Here is a 20,610-nt window from a genome sequence, read left to right as displayed (position 1 = left end):
CAACTACTACTCTGGTGGCAAGCCCACCGGGAAGAAGCAGAGAGATGCTGGCAGGTACGGACTGCTGGAGATCCCAAGCAGATGGAGAGGTGAGCATTCTGGCATCCGTGCCTGCCGGTGTTACAGCTGCCCTTCAATTCTGTTTGACTGTTAGTTGCCCACTGGTTTATGAAACTCCTCCATTATGTGCATCCTGTCCTAGCGAGTCCCTGGTAAGGAACACCATTCAGTTTGGATAGCTACAGTATATTTATTCAGCTGTGGTTGCTACGAGGGAAATATTAACAACCATGACATTTTAGTACAAAATTATTTATAGTTTTCATGTTTTTTTTTTAAAGCAAGAATTCCATTTACACCAATTTTCTCATTGTGTATAAGGCATACAAAGAAAACAAACAAAAAAACCCAAAGGGATGCAAACACTCCAATATTACCTCTTTGGATAAGCGTGTAAACAAATCCCCACCCCTGAGAAAATCCAGAATTAGGTATAGTTTGCCTTCAGTTTGGAAAGCTGAAATGACAGATCAGAATTAACACTTTAGGGGCTGCAAAATGCTTTCTGTAATTGCACACAATCATTTCAGAACTATATCACTAATATCTTTACGGGAAGAAGAGTTCACATCTGCATTGTCGAATCCATTTTTCTGTTGTCAAAGAAACAGAAAAACTGAATTTAAGCTGTGATGGCGCGCGAGGGGCCCCACTGACCAAAACCAGGGGTCTCTTTGGTTTCAACACTGTCTGTTTTACCGGGAAAAAAGCTGCACGCAACTTTTTCTGTCAAACGTGATGGAATCTACAATGGAGGCCCCTAATGGAAACAATCAGAATCTATCTACTAAATGTCATTGTGGGGGTCCGACTGCTGGGACACCCAGCAAACACAAGCATGAGGGGTCCCTGAGCACCCCCTCTGAAGGCAGTGGTGGTGTATATGTCACTCCACTCAATTTCTATGGGACATAGAAGTGAATGGAGTGGTGGGCCGACACATTCACTAGAGCTCTGTTCAGGGACACCCTGTTCATGGGATTGCTGGGGGTTTCAGTGAGTGAACCCCCATCGTCTAATATTTATCACCTATCCTATGAATGGGTGAAACTTTTTGTGGCATATCCCCCTGCCATGCAAAATGGCTACTTGTAAAGGTTCATTAGAGGCCCGGCCCCTGTCGGGTCCCTCTTGGAACGCAAAGGATGATCAGAATGGTTAAGCATTTACTGAAATGAACATGTCAGAAGAGCTGACCGGACCTCTCTAAATAGGACCTACCAACTCTCCTGACATGTCTGTTTTAGCAACTAGCTGCATCCCCCATGAAATAACGATTCTGGAGCATCTATTCTTATGGCTCCATGTTGTGCCATTTTTCCTGATAGAAGTCTATACAGTAAATTAATTATCTGCAGTGAAGGTCCATCTGTGTGTTTTTACAGTTGTGGGGGTGTCCCTGCATAGTGTGACACTGGCAGCACAGACTAGATAGTGTCAGATTGTGCAGTGACACACTACCAACTGGTAACACCCAGCTGGACCTCGACTGCAAACTGTTAGCAATTCATTCATAACTTCTAGAAGGACTAATAGGGGAATGGCACAACATAACGTCATAAGAATAGATGCTCGTGAATAACTTTGCAATGTTTTGATATATTTAAGAAAAAAAAAAAACGGTAGTAAATAAAGAAAAGAACGACCAAATCTCATCACTAGAGGAGTTAAAGGGGTTATCCAAGTTCTCCAACAGCCCCCTCACAGGTAATATACTTACCCGGCGTCGCTCCTGGTGCCCGCACCACCACTGCTGCTTCTTCCTGTACATGGATTAAAACATCCAATGGCAGGCGGGGATGAGCCTCCCTAGCGTCACCCGCGATGCCACTTCCCGGATGTTTTCATCCATGTACAGGGAGAAGCAGCAGCGGTGCGGGGACCAGGAGCGGGACAGGGAACGGGGTAAGATATTACCTGTGAGGGGCCCGGCACATGGGGGGGCTGTTTGAGAACTTGGATGACCCATATAATATGGAGGGTTAACAGTTATCAGCTAGAGATAGATATGGATAAAAATATTATATTTCCCGTAAAAGATTTACAGAATAAATGGCAGATTTAAACGCAATACACAGATAGAGATACTCAAGTATTTTTGCACATGCTCTATTATATATAGATCAACATAAAGGACATATTAATATAGAGATATATATTTTATATGGGTTTTTGTGAGGGTTGTTTGGTCTATATATGCCAATGGACTCTGATGGTTAGTAATCTGGTGAGCTCATTGTAGGTTGTTTAAATAGAAGATTTGGCTGGAGAATAAACCCAAGATACAATATAACGTATAAGATAACGGATGATCTTCCTTTTTTTTTTTTCCCTTTTCCTTCTTGCCTGATTTTCTGTTTCCCACTGGGACTATTTTTCTTTTGTTGTATTATGTGATTATATTGTATTGTCTTTTTTTTCTCATGAATAACTTTGTAAAGTTTAGAAATTCTTAATAAAAAAATAAAAGAATAGATGCTCCAGATCTGTTATTACATGGGGAATGCAAGTAGTTACTAAACCAGACATGTCAGGAGAGGGGACAGGTCCTCTTTATGTAAACTACACAAATGGCAAAATGTCTTATATTGTCATATACCAAGCACATCTTTTTGGTTTAATGTGGTGCGTGGCTTTCAGTTTGCAAACAAGCAATAAAATAAACATGTAAATTATATTTTATGCAAAGTACCATCTGCATAAGACCGTAGTTATAAAGATCTGAAGGGAAATAGACGCTGCATAGGTTTCTACTTTCGGCACAGCGTTCACTCAGCACTGAAGTGGCAAACGTGTAAAATCCAAGAAGAGTTCAAAGCCATGACAAGGAGCGAGGCATACAAAGTTTAGTAAAATTATGTTTGCTTTAATAAAAACAGAAAAAAGTAAATCTCAGCCAGAATGAACATGTTCCTGTGGGCTAATAGTCATTTTAACATTTGCATAGAGTGTAAGCGTTAACAAGCAGCAGAGGAATTACGTGAGAGTAAGATGTGACATTCTACCAGCTGGCGCCATTCTATCAGCCGTCAGAAATCTATTACTCACCATAGTGCAATTTGACAATAAACGGATGATTAACTTCCACTAAAATATCACGCTCCATTTTTGTTCTGACACGATCTCGAACTGCAGATGAAAAAATAAAAAAATAGCTTTAAAGTTTGAAAGCTATCTCCACTATTCCACCCAGAAATCCTCACGCATTACATGTCGTCTAGTATAGATCACCTTCGGTCTTCTCAGAGGGCACGGGCACGCTTTGTGCTCTGGTTGGTCAGATGCCAATTAAATGACAAACCTGCTAAACCCCCCCCCCCCCCCCCCCCCCCCCCCCCGAAACAGATCTCCAAATTTTGTTTATGTAGTAGGATGAGGGGGCGGCAAGTTTATAAAAAATAAATAAATAAAAAATTCTTAGGCTACTTTCACAGCTACGTTAGGTGCGGATCCGTCTTGTATCTGCACAGACGGACCCGCGCCAACAATGCAAACACTTGTATCTGTTCAGAACGGATCCGTTTGCATTACCATGAACATTTGCATTTTGTTCATGATAATGCAAACGGATCCGTTTTGACTTACACTAAAAGTCAATAGGTGGCGGATCTGCCCCCATTGACTTACATTATAAGTCAGGACGGATCCGTTTAGCTCCGCTGCAAGCAACGTTTTGGTGTCCGCCTCCAGAGCGGAATGGAGGCTGAACGGAGGCAAACTGAGGCATTCTGAGCGGATCCTTATCCATTCAGAATGCATTGGGGCTAAACTGATCCGCTTTGGGCCGCTTGTGAGAGCCTTGAAACGGATCTCACAAGCGGACCCAGAAACGCCAGTATGAAAGTAGCCTTACTGTGAATAATACAATAAAAAAAGTTTGAGATTCCTCTTGGGGTGGACAAAACACTATTGGGGTCATTTATCCAATTGGTGTAAAGAACACCTGGCTTAGTTGCCCATAGGAGCTGTCAAAAATGAAAGGTGGAATCTGGTTGCTACGGGCAGCTAAGCGAGTTGTAATTTACACCAGTTTGATAAATGACCCCAAATAGGTCTATACTACCCAGATTTAAACTGAAAATCTGACTGACTGTTAGTTGATGATAAATAAGTTCACAGACCTCAATAGAGAACTTGAGGTCTTAAAGGGAACCTGTCACCATGAAAATGTAGTGCAACCTGAGGGCAGGAGGAGCTGAGCAGAATGATGGAGTTTTTTTGGGAAAAGATTTAATATACCTTGCACCTTTTATTCATTGAAATCTCTACTCATTCTGAGCTTGGGTGTCATGTGGGCGGGGTCATCAGTGATTGACAGCTAACACTATGTGATGGTCAATCACTGGGTAAAAGGTTCCAAATCAATAAATGACAAGTTTAAAGAGGTTGTTCACCCCTGGGGACATTTTCTACAGACGGCAGAGCGTGCCTGGACCCAGGCTGGTAGCCATACCTACCCGATTCCTCGCTGCTGGGTTCTGGCTCTGCAGGCACCTGGTCTGCCCGTGTCAACATCCTGTTTCATGCTGGTCACGTCACGACTGCAGCCAAAGACTGGCTGCAGCAGTGACAGGTCACCCAATCGCGGCGTCACTGTGGGGATCAGGTAAGTATGATTATCAATGTGAGTCTGGCCATGCGGGGGGGGGGGGGGGGGGGTCTGCAGCAAACATCCACAAGGGGTGAACAAAACCTTTAAGTGAATCTTTTCCCACAAGACTATAAATCAATCTGGTTAGCTCCTTCTGCGCTAATATAGCAGATCATAAATGTAAACTACAGCACTGGTATGAATACAGGATTACAATCTCCAAGTTACATGTTTGGCCAAGTCAACCAATCACAAATATTCCTTACCATGCTAGAAGAAGCACATTTTTAGCTTTTTCTCTGAACCATCTTTACTATGCTGCAATTTCTGACTCCTCTCTGTATCTACACTCAGTCCATTACAGTTGGCCAGGCTGCATAGCACACTTCCTTTATTGACAATTCATTAGCATTCATGGGTGAAACTTCTAGTATTGCTTCAAGGGCTGATAAATCTGAAATTGTGCACACGCAACATCAGCACAGTACAAGAGTCAGCTTCCAGACAATGCTCGGCACATAATCGTTTCAGAAAAATACTCTTCTGCAACGAGCAAGCGAGGCCCTTTTAAAATGGTCAGATTTTCTGTCCGCTAACGAGTGCTGATCAACCATACAGTATCTGTGCTTATTAAAGAGGACTTATCGCCACAAATTGCAGTGCAATCTGCAGGTGGCATGTTACAGAAGATGAGGAGCTGAGCAGATTGATATTCAGTATAACAAGTATTTTATACATTTATATCTCTGCTTTTTCTAACTTAAAGAACTCCCATTAAAATGTTTTATTCTCTGACCTGTTAGAAAGGTACATCATGCAAATTCTTACCAGTGTCGGTATTTGTGAGTTATCACCTCCCTTCTGATCCGCAGCAGTCATGTGACCAGCACTCTGCCTCTCCAAATAACACAGCATCTTATGTATGTACAGAAAGTCAGTTTCTCTATGTATTTCTATTGGAGCCTCAATGTCAGTCTCATAGGAATGACTAAAGAACTAACAGACTTCCTGTCCTGTGTCAGTTGGAGATCAGAGTACTGGTCACATGACACAGCTGAGGCTCACAAGTGAGGTTATAACTCACAAATACACAGTCATTAGTATGAAAAGTACCTTCACTACTGATTACATCATATTGCCTTCTAACATGACAGAATAAACATTTCTGTGGAAGTGCTTCTTTAACCCCTTAAGGACTTAGGACGTATCGGTACGGCATGGTTCCCGAGTCCTTAAGGACCCATGACGTACCGGTACGTCATGAGTTTAAAATAAGATTGCGGCGCCCCGGGGGTTAATCCGAACGGGATTTCGGCTGAAATCATTCAGCCGGCATCCTGTCACAACGCCGAGGGGGGTCATGTGACCCCCCCCGTATCGGCGATCGCAGCAAACCGCAGGTCAATTCAGTTAAAATGCCAGAAATTAAGTTTTTATTAACCCCCCCTGCACCCCTGAATGATATTATGTGGGCGGGTGGTGCAGGGGGGGTGTCTCAGGCGGTGCGGGAGGTGCGGGAGGCGGGATCACGATCCCCCGCCCGCCTCCCCTTGAATAATCGTTGGCTTCTAGTGGGTATACCAGGGTGCCAGCACATTGCTGGCACCCTGGTATAAACGGCTGACATCGGTGATGCGATGTCAGCCGTTTAACCCTTTCCATACAGCGGTCCGTACGGACCGCTGTATGGAAAAGGTTAACAGGTCAGGGAGCTCCCTCCCTCTCCCATCGGGGGGCTGCTGTGCCTTTGCAGCCCCCCGATGGGAGAGGGAGAGAGCTCCCAGGCAGCCCCCCCAAGCCCCGTCCTTACCCTTCCCCGTCTGCGAAGTTCTGAACACTACTGAGCAGACGGGGAAGTTTCCCATGGCAACAGGACGCCTTCTCAGGCATCCTGCTGTCCATGGTGCTGAACAGATCTGTGCTGAAAGCAGAGATCTGTTCAGACAAAGTGGTAAGTAAAATACAGTACAGTACAATATATATTGTACAGTACTGTATTATACAGACATCAGACCCACTGGATCTTCAAGAACCAAGTGGGTCTGGGTCAAAAAAAATGTAAAAAAAAAAGTGAAAAAAGTTAAGATAAAAAAAAAAACATTTATCACTGAATAAAAAAATAAAATAAAAAATACACTACACATATTAGGTATCGCCGCGTCCGTAACGACCTGATCTATAAAACGGTCATGTTACTTTCCCCGCACGGTGAACGCCATAAAAAATAAAAATAAAAAACTATGAGAAAATTGAAATTTTGCCCACCTTACTTCCCAAAAAAGGTAATAAAAGTGATCAAAAAAGTCGCATTTACGCCAAAATAGTACCAATCAAACCGTCATCTCATCCCGCAAAAATCATACCCTACCCAAGATAATCGCCCAAAAACTGAAAAAACTATGGCTCTTAGACTATGGAAACACTAAAACATGATTTTTTTTGTTACAAAAATGAAATCATTGTGTAAAACTTAAAAAAAAAAAAAGTATACATATTAGGTATCGACGCGTCCGTATCGACCAGCTCTATAAAAATATCACATGACCTAACCCCTCAGATGACCACCGTAAAAAAATAAAAATAAAAACGGTGTAAAAAAAGCCATTTTTTGCCATCTTACATCACAAAAAGTGTAATAGCAAGCGATCAAAAAGTCATATGCACCCCAAAATAGTGTCAATCAAACAGTCATCTCATCCCGCAAAAAATGAGACCCTACTTAAGATAATTGCCCAAAAACTGAAAAAACTATGGCTCTTAGACTATGGAGACACTAAAACATTTTTTTTGTTTTAAAAATGAAATCATTGTGTAAAACTTACATAAATAAAAAAAATTGTATACATATTAGGTATCGCCACGTCCGTGACAACCTGCTCTATAAAAATACCACATGATCTAACCTGTCAGATGAATTTTGTAAATAACAAAAAATAAAAAGGTGCCAAAAAATCTATTTCTTGTTACCTTGCCGCACAAAAAAGTGTAATATAGAGCAATCAAAAATCATATGTACCCTAAACTAGTACCAACAAAACTGCCACCCTATCCCGTAGTTTCTAAAATGGGGTCACTTTTATGGAGTTTCTACTCTAGGGGTGCATCAGGGGGGCTTCAAATGGGACATGGTGTCAAAAAACCAGTCCAGCAAAATCTGCCTTCCAAAAACCGTATGGCATTCCTTTCCTTCTGCGCCCTGCCGTGTGCCCGTACAGCGGTTTACGACCACATATGGGGTGTTTCTGTAAACTACAGAATCAGGGCCATAAATAATGAGTTTTTTTTGGCTGTTAACCCTTGCTTTGTAACTGGAAAAAAAATATTAAAATGGAAAATCTGCCAAAAAAGTGAAATTTTGAAATTGTATCTCTATTTTCCATTAAATCTTGTGCAACACCTAAAGGGTTAACAAAGTTTGTAAAATCAGTTTTGAATACCTTGAGGGGTGTAGTTTCTTAGATGGGGTCACTTTTATGGAGTTTCTACTCTAGGGGTGCATCAGGGGGGCTTCAAATGGGACATGGTGTCAAAAAACCAGTCCAGCAAAATCTGCCTTCCAAACACCTTCCAAAAACCGTATGGCCTTACTTTCCTTCTGCGCCCTGCCGTGTGCCCGTACAGCGGTTTACGACCACATATGGGGTGTTTCTGTAAACTACAGAATCAGGGCCATAAATAATGAGTTTTTTTTGGCTGTTAACCCTTGCTTTGTAACTGGAAAAAAAATATTAAAATGGAAAATCTGCCCAAAAAGTGAAATTTTGAAATTGTATCTCTATTTTCCATTAAATCTTGTGCAACACCTAAAGGGTTAACAAAGTTTGTAAAATCAGTTTTGAATACCTTGAGGGGTGTAGTTTCTTAGATGGGGTCACTTTTATGGAGTTTCTACTCTAGGGGTGCATCAGGGGGCTTCAAATGGGACATGGTGTCAAAAAACCAGTCCAGCAAAATCTGCCTTCCAAAAACCATACGGCGCACCTTTCCCTCTACGCCCTACTGTGTGCCCGTACAGTAGTTTACGGCCACATATGGGGTGTTTCTGTAAACGGCAGAGTCAGGGCAATAAAGATAAAGTCTTGTTTGACTGTTAACCCTTGCTTTGTTAGTAGAAAAAATGGGTTAAAATGGAAAATTAGGCAAAAAAATGAAATTCTCAAATTTCATCCCCATTTGCCAATAACTCTTGTGCAACACCTAAAGGGTTAACGAAGTTTGTAAAATCAGTTTTGAATACCTTGAGGGGTGTAGTTTATAGAATGGGGTCATTTTTGGGCAGTTTCTATTATGTAAGCCTCGCAAAGTGACTTCAGACCTGTAGTGGTCCCTAAAAATTGGGTTTTTGTAAATTTCTGAAAAATTTCAAGATTTGCTTCTAAACTTCTAAGCCTTGTAACATCCCCAAAAAATAAAATATCATTCCCAAAATGCTGCAAACATGAAGTAGACATATGGGGAATGTAAAGTCATCAACATTTTTGGGGGTATTGCTATGTATTACAGAAGTAGAGAAACTGAAACTTTGAAATTTGCAAATTTTTCAAACTTTTTGGTAAATATGGTATTTTTTTATCCAAAAAAATTAACTTTTTTGACCCAATTTTTGCAGTGTCATGAAGTACAATATGTGACGAAAAAACAATCTCAGAACGGCCTGGATAAGTCAAAGCGTTTTAAAGTTATCAGCACTTAAAGTGACACTGGTCAGATTTGCAAAAAATGGCCAAGTCCTTAAGGTGAAATAGGGCTGAGTCCTTAAGGGGTTAAAGGACCACTAAACCCTGAAAAAATCTGCTAAGGAAAATTTGTCCTCGCCTCTTTCTGAGATTACTTGCAGTCAGACAAGTCCCTCATTGCTCCTATATATGTAGGTTGATCTCCAGCATACCTCACATTCTCCCCAAGCTTCTGAAAGGCAAATCTGTACAGATGTGAAGAGAGAAATGAATCACTGCTAAACTGGTTAACTCAGCTATTCAGCTGTATGTACTACGACTGGTGCTATGTATGTACTACAGCAGGTAGACTGTTACCAAGTCTATTTTGTACTATTACTAACTAGGAGATTCCTTCCAACAAAATGGCCACTCTCGCCGAGTAGACAAAATCTAACCAGACTAAACCCAGCTCCTCCTCCTATACTTCCTGGTTCACGTACACTAGTATCAGAGAGGGGAAGGGGGGGGGGGGGAGGTAGGGATAGAAGACATGGCTGCAGCTCAAGAGAACTATGCACTGATTTTCTATTGTATGTTGCAGAGTCCACAACTGTGATATCTGACAAAAAAGCCCAAATAAAGACAGATAAGGATGTTTTGCTGGCTGATCGGGAGCATGCCTACACACGGCAACAATGGTCCAAACATTTGTCCCAGGCCATCGGTCCTTGTAAAAGAGTGTTCACACGCCTGTGCAATATTTTAGAGACTTCCCTCAAAACGTCACACAGCAGGTTACTCAAGCGCTCCACTCCTGCAGCGTCTCTACGTGGACTTCCACTCCATGACACAGACTAAGCTAAATTTACCACTGGACTTTGATACTTCCCCATGGGTGACTAACACTTTGTGAACTGTCATTTACTGTAAGCTTGTACATATACAGTATAACGACAAAGAGCGTTCTGCACCGACGTGATGAGATTGCAGTGTGGTTTATCTGCTTCTTGATAAAATACTTGATTTACACTCAGTTGTGATGACTGCTTTCCTTTAAATGCAATACTGTTTAGAATATTTTGCCCATGAATCATTTTAGAGAATTAGATATTTGGAGACCATCCTGGAGATTACGACAGACATGTGAGGATCCACCCAGAGACATATCACATAAAAACACCCCATACAGCAACCAAATTACTACACGTTATATTTTCCAGCATGACTGGAGACCATTCTGGATTCTGTTTATATAGTTAACAGTTCGCTCTATATTACGGCTTCTCAAAATGTGAGGTGTCCCCTCTAGATGTTGATGTGGTTCAGCTGACGTAGCAGTTCTGGTAGAAATCATATACTGCCTTTGTCACACTGGTTAAGCAACGTAACTGCTTTTGTGACGATTTTAATGTTATACTGTGTCCAAGAGACAGACAACCCGGTGGAAGAAGTTTGAGAAGCCTTGGCGAATCCAGAGGGAAACATTATGGAGATGATGAACGCCCCTCTAGCAAGTGGTAAGGTTAGTGGTACACCAAGAAGAGAAAAGAACAATCTAAGAAGCTATGTAACATTGAAAATATTATACAATCCTCCTCTCAATAAAAGTAGATCTCTGGCTCATTCATTGTGTGTATGAACTTATTTATGTGCATGCCATATATACTACATAACCGCATCATATACTGTATGGCAGATTAGGATGATACCCGTTAGGTAAAGTGAACACCTGGGTTTAGGCTTCAGGTCCAATTGCTCCAACCGTTTCATATATAATAATCCGTGGTAACGTGATTACAGAGTGGTTCTAAGCATTTTGGCTAATTATGAAATGAAACCATAATTGCAGGAGTCCACATAAACACATCCGTCAGACTTTGGGACTGAAACATGAGATTTCCTTTCATTTACCTTTAAGTGTGGCTTTTTTTAATACTTTCATTGCATATAGTTGCCCAGCATCGTCTCCTGAGATTTTTCGCACAAGAAATACCTAGATTAAAAGATATGATACTCTGGTTATTAAAAGTCAACAGAAAAGTGCATGGATTTATCTTCTAATATTACAGCGGTCCTTAGGGGGAGCAGAGGCGCAGTATTTAGGCTTATTTTATTTGCTGAAGCCTACACTTTTTTTTGCAGGCAAATGGTCCATTTCAGTCATGCTTCTTCTGGAGGCACGTACAAGGAGCCAAACCTGATAGGTCACAAATTCACTTTAATATATTTCCTTGAGTTGCATAACCAAAGCTCATTTCATTTCTTACAGAGGCAAAGGTCAATTTGTTCTGTGCGTGCCTGCAGGAAATATACCGCCAACAGATGACGCACTGAACTACTCACTTAAAGTGGATCGATCATCTAAAAAAATAAAATAAAAAAATAAACATTTCATGTTAAAGTTACATGTCAGAAGTTTTGATCAGGGGGTTATGGGTGCTGAGCCCCCCCCAAGAAGGGAAAGAAGCGCTCCGCCTCATGCCGTTCCCTTTTGGTTCTGATCGGTTTTCCTCGTAGAATTTGTTTTTTAAATGACAGATATACTTTAAGTTGTTCCCACAAACCCTAACTACGGTATATGACCTATTAGGACAAAAGGATGTAACAGAGGTGGTTCCGCTTGGGGCCCCCACTAGCAGTCACGAGATACAGTATGGATTTCAGCGGATGAGGTGTACGGGTGCTGCCACATGTTCAGGTTTTTTAAGTGAAAATTAGTGGATTGCAAAACGCGGGGACCTATTTATCGGCCCTTAATGCTCTCTCTCCTGTTTTGATCCATATCTAATTTTGGCTTCAAAAAGTGCTGCCTCGCGTTCAGCCTTTATGATGCAGCTTTTGAAGCCAGAATTAATAGGCTGTTTATCTGAACTGTAAATTATGCATGGCTGAACAATGGATCACACATGGATAGCATCCATGGACTGTCCGTGGTTTCTATGGACCCAATTAACAGAAATGTGAATTCACTATGCAAACCTGTAGTGCACGTGTCGTCCTCCTGCAGACCCATGGGTCTGCGTAAAAACACGGACGTCTGAATACACATGTGGAATTTAATGTGTCCGCGTGCTGTCTGGAGAACACGGACACAAATGATGAACTTGTGGTGAATAAGCCCTTACAGTTTATATACTTCCCCGCAGGACGACACAAAAACAGGTCAATGCTTATTTGTCATATGTAAAGCCATACACATCCAATAGCTGTCGGGCGAACGATCTCTCGATACTGATGCCAATGACATCCCTGAATTGTTTTAACTAGGTGTGGTTCTAGTTTACTCTCCTAAACAAGGGCCGCACCTTGAATCCGCACAGAGGTGCCACCTTCAGATATAGTATTCTCTGCACAGGAATAACATGTACAGGAATCACCCATACCAGTGTGCCCAGTGCAGAAAAATGCTCAGTAACAAATAATCACATGGCAGCGCCCATAAAGCATCACATGTGTATCTTCAGAGGTCCTGCATTGGTCTCTACATTCTGCTTATGTCAAGGGCAAACGTATAGTGCCAGGAGCATTAGAAAAGAGGCCTGGAAGCTGCACATGGCTTTAGTGATCCCGAGTTCATAATCTACATCTCATTTATAAACTATGGATGGCTAATTCTAGTTGTCTGGGGTCTGCTGGTAAGAAAACCCATAGGAACCCATCTCTACTTTCTTCTCACTAGTCCATCAGCTTTTAGTACAGATTTTATGTACCACCTAATATTAACATTTAGTTTTAGGCTACTTTCACACTAGCGTTCGATCGGATCCGTCTGCATTAAATTGGCAAAAAAAAGCTAGTGTGAAATTAGCCTGAGCGGATCCGTCCAGACTTTTACATTGAAAGTCAATGGGGGACGGATCCGTTTGAAGATTGAGCCATATTGTGGCATCTTCAAACGGATCCGTCCCCATTTACTTACATTGTAAGTCTGGACGGATCCGCACGGCCAGGCGGACACCCGAACGCTGCAAGCAGCGTTCAGGTGTCCGCCTGCTGAGCGGAGCGGAGGCTGAACGCCGCCAGACTGATGCAGTCTGAGCGGATCCGCATCCATTCAGACTGCATCAGGGCTGGACGGAAGCGTTCGGGTCCGCTCGTGAGCCCCTTCAAACGGAGCTCACGAGCGGACAGCCGAACGCTAGTGTGAAACTAGCCTTAAAGCAGACGTATAGCAATGTCACACTTACCTTTCCGAAAGAGCCTTGTCCAAGTACCTTGAGAAGCTCAAACTGAGAGGGGTCAGCTTTCTCGTGTCCTTCCTTAACATGGTGAGTAATTGCAATTTCATTTATACTTCCTTCATCCTAAGGATACCAAAACCATAAAAATCAGAAGAACGCAGATTAAGCAAAAACAAAAAACAAACATAGCATATCTAGTCTGTGTACTGTGTGAACGATCTTGAAATGCTAGCATTCATCCAAATCATCAAAAAACATGAATACAGTGGTGCAATAAATTGCCAAGTCATATTGTAAGGGTCCATTCAAACGTCCGTAGTGCATTGCGGATCCGCAATACACCTGGCCGGCAACCCCATAGAACTGCTTATTCTTGTCTGCAATTGCGGGGGCGCGCTACGGAAATGCAGAGAGCACATAGTGTGCTCTGCGCATCCATTCCGTCCCCATAGAGAATGAACGGGTCCGCACCTGTTCTGCAATTTGCAGAATGGGTGCGGACCCATTATACAGACGTGTGAATGGAGCCCTACATCAACTGCACACTGGGCCGTCAAATTGCTAAAGCCTCATTCACACGTCCGTGTCCTTGCTTAAATCCATGAAATGGTGGTCAGTGATGAATCCGTGAATGATCATCCATGCTTCACTGACACTGCAAAGCTGAAGAATAATTTTCAAATCATCTCTTCCTGTTGATCTATAAAACACGGATGGCATCTGTGGTATTCACAGCCCAATAAACGGGCCCAATAGACAGGCGTGATGGATCTGTGAACACGTAGAAAATAGAGCAAGCATCCGTGCTAAAAACATGGACCCACGGACCGTGGTAAAAAACTGATGAGTGAATACACACATTAAAATGAATGGGTACATGTGCTGTCCGGGGAGACCACGTACAGAACACGTCTGTGGAACACAGACATGTGAATGAGGCTTAAAGGGTTTTTTCCATCTCAGACAATGGGGACATATTGCTAGGATATGCCCCCATTGCCTGATAGGTGCGGATCCCAGGGGTGGGAGCCCCGAAAGTCACACTGCGCATGCGCAGCCGCCTTTCATAAATTTCCATGGGTTCGCCGAAAATAGCCGAGCACTGGCTCGGCTATTTCCATTGGCCACATAGAAATGAATGGGAGCAGTGGCAACGCGAGCACAGTGCACTCCCATTCACAACTATGGGGAGAGCACTTGGTGGTGGTCTCCGGCCACCACCTTCCCCACTCCGTTCCCAGTGTAGGTGCGGGTCCCAGAGGTGGTCCTGGCAATATGCCCTTATTGTCTCAGATGGGAATACCCCTTTAAGGCAACTTTTTTGATGTCCAGCTTGGTATGGTGAACAGGTCCCATTAATTAAGCCTCGTTCACATGTCACATTTTCCGCAGACAGCACACATAACCTTTGATTTGAATGTGTTTGTTCACACACCAGTGGTTTTCCACTAACTGTAGGCCACTGGAAAAAAATCACTGAGATTACTTTGGTCCATGATGGCATCCGTGTTCTGCCAGTGTTTCACGGACCATTGGTAGAAGATGCTCAGGAAAATAATTTTCAGCCGAGCAGTGTCCGTGGAATATGGACGACACACGGAGTACAAAAATGGAAACAGAAACCAAGCGCAAATTCTTCACGAGCATCTTCACGGGTGACACAGGGATGGGTTTTTCCACCTACATCAAACGGTCACAGATATATAAATGAGGCCTTAGAATTTGGACCAGTGCATGATAGCAGCATGCAGATGTGTATCTCCACGGGCATTGTCAGACTGGCCAGGAAAGTATGCCTTGACCAGCCCTTTAAAAGCTTTGTAATACTGACTTTGAGGCCCCGGTAACTAATCCGATACCAGTACAAGGGCACATGGCAGCAATTCCTCCATTGCAGGTCTGGAAATGAACGCTGTATTCCAGGTGGTCTCATTGGCAGTATTGATGCTTTTTTTTCATGAAGCACAAAATTATTTAGTATGTGGTCACTTTCTATTACTAAAGCATTTCCTGCTGAAGAATACGCACAGTGGCTCTCGGAAATGTAATGCTTCTCTGGGATCGAGTGGTAGCTGCGCAAGCAGCGTCATTCCAATTACTGCACCGCCACTTACGCGCATCAGAGTGTCAGAATGATTTCACAAAACTGGCCTCACTTTCAATAGCAAATTACACCGCCTGTCACCTGGGAAGACTAACATTGAGAATGCTCACAATAACCGGCTGTAATAGTGGCAGTGATGGGTATGCACTGATGTATATGCAGGTAGACATTGATGAAGATGGTGACCTCCATCCACATGATGTCCTTGTGATAACAATGTACACGACAGAAACCAGGACCGGAAACTTCATGATATGCTTGCGGGGGAGCAGCTGCGGGCTGATGGCCTGAAACACCAAGCACCATCAGCAACCTTCTCATTCTGCATGCTCATTACAGGGCCTTCTATACACCCTGCACTTAGTGGATCCCAAGGTAATTGAAATAATTGATCCACTGACTAAGCTGGGTATTTTCTAAGACGTACTGGGGACACACTGACCAACCAACAGCAGAAAGCCATATTCCAAAGATTAATGTCAAAAAATGAAATCAGACATACAGTACATGACAACCTCTAACAAAGTTAGAACCAGCCCTGTACCTCACATGGATCCAGAGATCTCCACATTTCAATTTTTCCAATTACATCAAGCTGACAGCTCAAGGGGCATTTCCGGAACTAAGCATGTGTGTCCACCTCGGTTAGGTGGACAGAGAGACGAGGAAGAGAACAAACAGCAGGTGACGCTATACAGATACATTTTATTAAAGACTAAATTTGCAGTCGCAAAATTATTCCGATCCAAGTGCTGGTTTGAAAAATGTGGAATAGTTTTGGTGGGAGAACCCTTTTAAAGACGACCTATCAGCTCTGTTTTTTAAATCGGTTTCAGTAAATACAAACAGTAAAGTGATAAATATCACAAAAAAATGGAAAAAGAAAAATGGGTGCACGCCTCCAGGGAGACAGAATCCAAATCCTCATCAAACGACAACAAGCATGAAGGCAGCACTCCAGAATAAATTCAGGTTTTTATTCACCCAGTGCCAGTAATGTTTCAGCTGCTCCATGCAGCCATTTTCAAGCATGCTTCAAACAGCTGATCGCCTGGGGTCTCAGGTGTCAGACCCCCACCTATCAGATACTGCTGACCTATCCGGTTGATAGGTAATCAGTAAAAAAAAATAGGAAAACCTCTTTTATAAATTGAAAACTGAGGGCTACCCTTGCCTTTAAGCATGTTCACATACACTCATACTGGACGGTCTGTGTGAACAGGGACACAACCAGCACTGACAGGGGGAATGATAATGCACGACTAGTATTGACAATTCCAGGAGGGATAACGGAGGAACGATAATATGCTCCAGAATTAGTGAACGGACTACTTATGAGAACACACATGTCAAGAGAGCCAACAGGTCCTCACTGAAGGGTTACTGAGACCATAATGTAATAGCATGCTAATACAGTCAGCCACCAATTGTACAAGTTCTCCCACTTAAAAAGATGAGCGAGGCCTGTAATTTTCATCATAGGTACACTTCAACTATGAGAGACAGAATGGGGGAAAGAATACAGGAAATCACATTGTAGGATTTCTAACAAATTAATTGGTAAATTCCTCTGTAAAATAAGTATTTGGTCACCTACAAACCAGCAAGATTTCTGTCTCTCACAGACCTGTAACTTCTTTTTTAAGAGGCTCCTCTGTCCTCCACTCGTTCCCCATATTAATGGGACCTGTTTGAACTTATCAGTATAAACAACACCTGTCCACAACCTCAATCACACTCCAAACGCCACTATGCCAAGACCAAAGAGCTGTCGAAGGACACCAGAAACAAAATTGTAGACTTGCACCAGGCTGGGGAGACTGAATCTGTAATAGGCAAGCAGCTTGGTGTGAAGAAATCAACTGTGGGAGAAATTATTAGAAAATGGAAGACATACAAGACCACTGATAACCTCCCTCGATCTGGGGCTCCACGCAAGATCTCACCCCGTTGGGTCAAAATGATCACAAGAACGGTGAGCAAAAATCCCAGAACCACACAGGGGGACCTAATGAATAACCTGCAGAGAGCTGGGACCAAAGTAACAAAGGGACTCAAATCCTGCAGTGCCAGACGTGTTCCCTTGCTTAACCCCTTAAGGACCAGGCTCATTTTCACCTTAAGGACCAGGCCATTTTTTGCAAATCTGACCAGTGTCCCTTTAAGTGCTGATAACTTTAAAACGCTTTTACTTATACAGGCCATTCTGAGATTGTTTTTTCGTCACATATTGTACTTCATGACACTGGTAAAATAAAGTCAAAAAAATAATTTTTTTTGCATAATAAAATACCTAATTTACCAAAAATTTGGAAAAATTAGCAAATTTCAAAGTTTCAGTTTCTCTACTTCTGTAATACATAGTAATACCCCCAAAAATTGTGATGACTTAACATTCCCCGTATGTCTACTTCATGTTTGAATTATTTTGGGAATGATATTTTATTTTTTGGGGATGTTACAAGGCTTAGAAGTTTAGAAGCAAATCTTGAAATTTTTCAGAAATTTACAAAAACCCAATTTTTAGGGACCACTACAGCTCTGAAGTCACTTTGCGAGGCTTACATAATAGAAACCGCCCAAAAATGACCCCATTCTATAAACTACACCCCTCAAGGTATTCAAAACTGATTTTACAAACTCCGTTAACCCTTTAGGTGTTGCACAAGAGTTATTGGCAAATGGGGATGAAATTTGAGAATTTCATTTTTTTGCCTAATTTTCCATTTTAACCCATTTTTTCCCACTAACAAAGCAAGGGTTAACAGCCAAACAAGACTGTATCTTTATTGCCCTGACTCTGCCGTTTACAGAAACACCCCATATGTGGCCGTAAACTACTGTACAGGCAAACAGCGGGGAGTAGAGTGAAAGGTGCGCAGTATCGTTTTTGGAAGCCAGATTTTGCTGGACAGCCCCCTGATGCACCCCTAGAGTAGAAACTCCATAAAAGTGACCCCATCTAAGAAACTACACCCCTCAAGGTATTCAAAACTGATTTTACAAACTTTGTTAACCCTTTAGGTGTTGCACAAGATTTAATGGAAAATAGAGATACAATTTCCAAATTTCACTTTTTTGGCAGATTTTCCATTTTAATATTTTTTTTCCAGTTACAAAGCAAGGGTTAACAGCCAAACAAAACTCATTATTTATGGCCCTAATTCTGTAGTTTACAGAAACACCCCATATGTGGTTGTAGACCGCTGTACGGGCAAACGGCAGGGCGCAGAAGGAAAGGAATGCCACACGGTTTTTGGAAGGCAGATTTTGCTGGACTGGTTTTTTGACACCATGTCCCATTTGAAGCCCCCCTGATGCACCCCTAGAGTAGAAACTCCAAAAAAGTGACCCCATTTTAGAAAGTATGGAATAGGGTGGCAGTATTGTTGGTACTAGTTCAGGGTAGATATGATTTTTGGTTGCTCTATATTACACTTTTTGTGCGGCAAGGTAACAAGAAATAGCTTTTTTGGCCCTTTTTTGTTGTTGTTATTTACAACATTCATCTGACAGGTTAGATCACGTGGTAATTTTATAGAGCAGGTTGTCACGGACGCGGCGATACCTAATATGTATACAATTTTTTTTATTTATGTAAGTTTTATACAATAACTTCATTTTTAAAACCAAAAAATTGTTTAGTGTCTCCATAGTCTGAGAGCCATAGTTTTTTCAGTTTTTGGGCGATTATCTTGAGTAGGGTCTAATTTTTTGCGGGATGAGATGACAGTTTGATTGGCACTATTTTGGGGTGCATATGACTTTTTGATCGCTTGCTATTACACTTTTTGTGACGTAAGATGGCAAAAAATTGCTTTTTTTTTTACACTTTTTTTTTTTTTTTTTTTTACGGTGGTCACCTGAGGGGTTAGGTCATGTGATATTTATATAGCGCCTGTCGATACGGACGCGGCAATACCTAATATGTATACTTTATTTTTATTTATGTAGGTTTTACACAATGATTTTATTTTTGAAACAAAAAATGATGTTTTAGTGTTTCCATAGTCTAAGAGCCATAGTTTTTTCAGTTTTTGGGCGATTATCTTGAGTAGGGTCTCATTTTTTGCGGGATGAGATGACGGTTTGATTGGTACTATTTTGGCGTACATGCGACTTTTTTGATCACTTTTATTACCTTTTTTGGGAAGTAAGGTGGGCAAAATTTCAATTTTCTCATAGTTTTTATTTTTTTTTATTTTAATGGCGTTCACTGTGCGGGGAAATTAACATGACCGTTTTATAGATCAAGTCGTTACGGACGCGGCGATACCTAATATGTGTAGTTTATTTTATTTTTTTAATTTTTATTCTGTGATAAATGTTTTTTTTTTTTATCTTAACTTTTTTCACTTATTTTTTTTATTTTTTGACCCAGACCCACTTGGTTCTTGAAGATCCAGTGGGTCTGATGTCTGTAAAATACAGTACAGAACCCCTATAGGTTTCTGTACTGTATTTTACTTACACTGAACAGATCTATGCTTTCAGCACAGATCTGTTCAGCACCATGGACAGCAGGACGCCTGAGCAGGCGTCCTGTTGCCATGGGAACCTTCCCCGTCTGCCACAACTTCGCAGACGGGGAAGGGTGAGGACGGGGCTTCGGGGGCTGTCTGGGGCTCTCTCTCTCTCCCATCGGGGGGCTGCAAAGGCACAGCAGCCCCCCGATCGGAGAGGGAGGGAGCTCCCTCTTACTGTTAACCTTTTCCATACAGCGGTCCGTACGGACCGCTGTATGGAAAGGGTTAAACGGCTGACATCGCATCAACGATGTCAGCCGTTTATACCAGGGTGCCAGCAATGTGCTGGCACCCTGGTATACCCACTGTACACCAACGATTACGCAATAGGAGGCGGGCGGGGGATCGCGATCCGGCCTGCCGCACCGCCCGCCTCCCGCAACGCCCCCACCGCCTGCGACACCCCCCCTGCACCACCCGCCGCCATCAAATCGTGCAGGGGTGCAGGTGTACTATATTGATTTTAGGCACTCTAAAGTTTCTGACCGCA

General features: G+C 42.4%; 1 protein-coding gene across 2 annotated transcripts in view; it reads right to left on the bottom strand.

The window, feature by feature from the left end:
- The window catches only part of RPS6KA3 (ribosomal protein S6 kinase A3), a 130,219-nt gene that overhangs the window by 30,407 nt on the left and 79,202 nt on the right, over positions 1–20,610 (bottom strand). For both annotated transcript variants that reach the window (XM_044283968.1, XM_044283969.1), the window contains 4 exons: positions 13,497–13,613; positions 11,221–11,302; positions 3,109–3,189; positions 438–517 (listed from right to left, as the gene is read on the bottom strand). In XM_044283968.1, coding sequence (XP_044139903.1) covers positions 438–517; positions 3,109–3,189; positions 11,221–11,302; positions 13,497–13,613 — 360 coding nt within the window. The remainder of the gene's footprint in view (positions 1–437; positions 518–3,108; positions 3,190–11,220; positions 11,303–13,496; positions 13,614–20,610) is intronic.

This window comes from Bufo gargarizans, chromosome 3, assembly GCF_014858855.1.
Source record: "Bufo gargarizans isolate SCDJY-AF-19 chromosome 3, ASM1485885v1, whole genome shotgun sequence".
NCBI classification, from domain to species: domain Eukaryota; kingdom Metazoa; phylum Chordata; class Amphibia; order Anura; family Bufonidae; genus Bufo; species Bufo gargarizans.
Note: the sequence above shows the minus strand (reverse complement) of the source record. Positions and strands in the feature narration are given on the sequence as shown.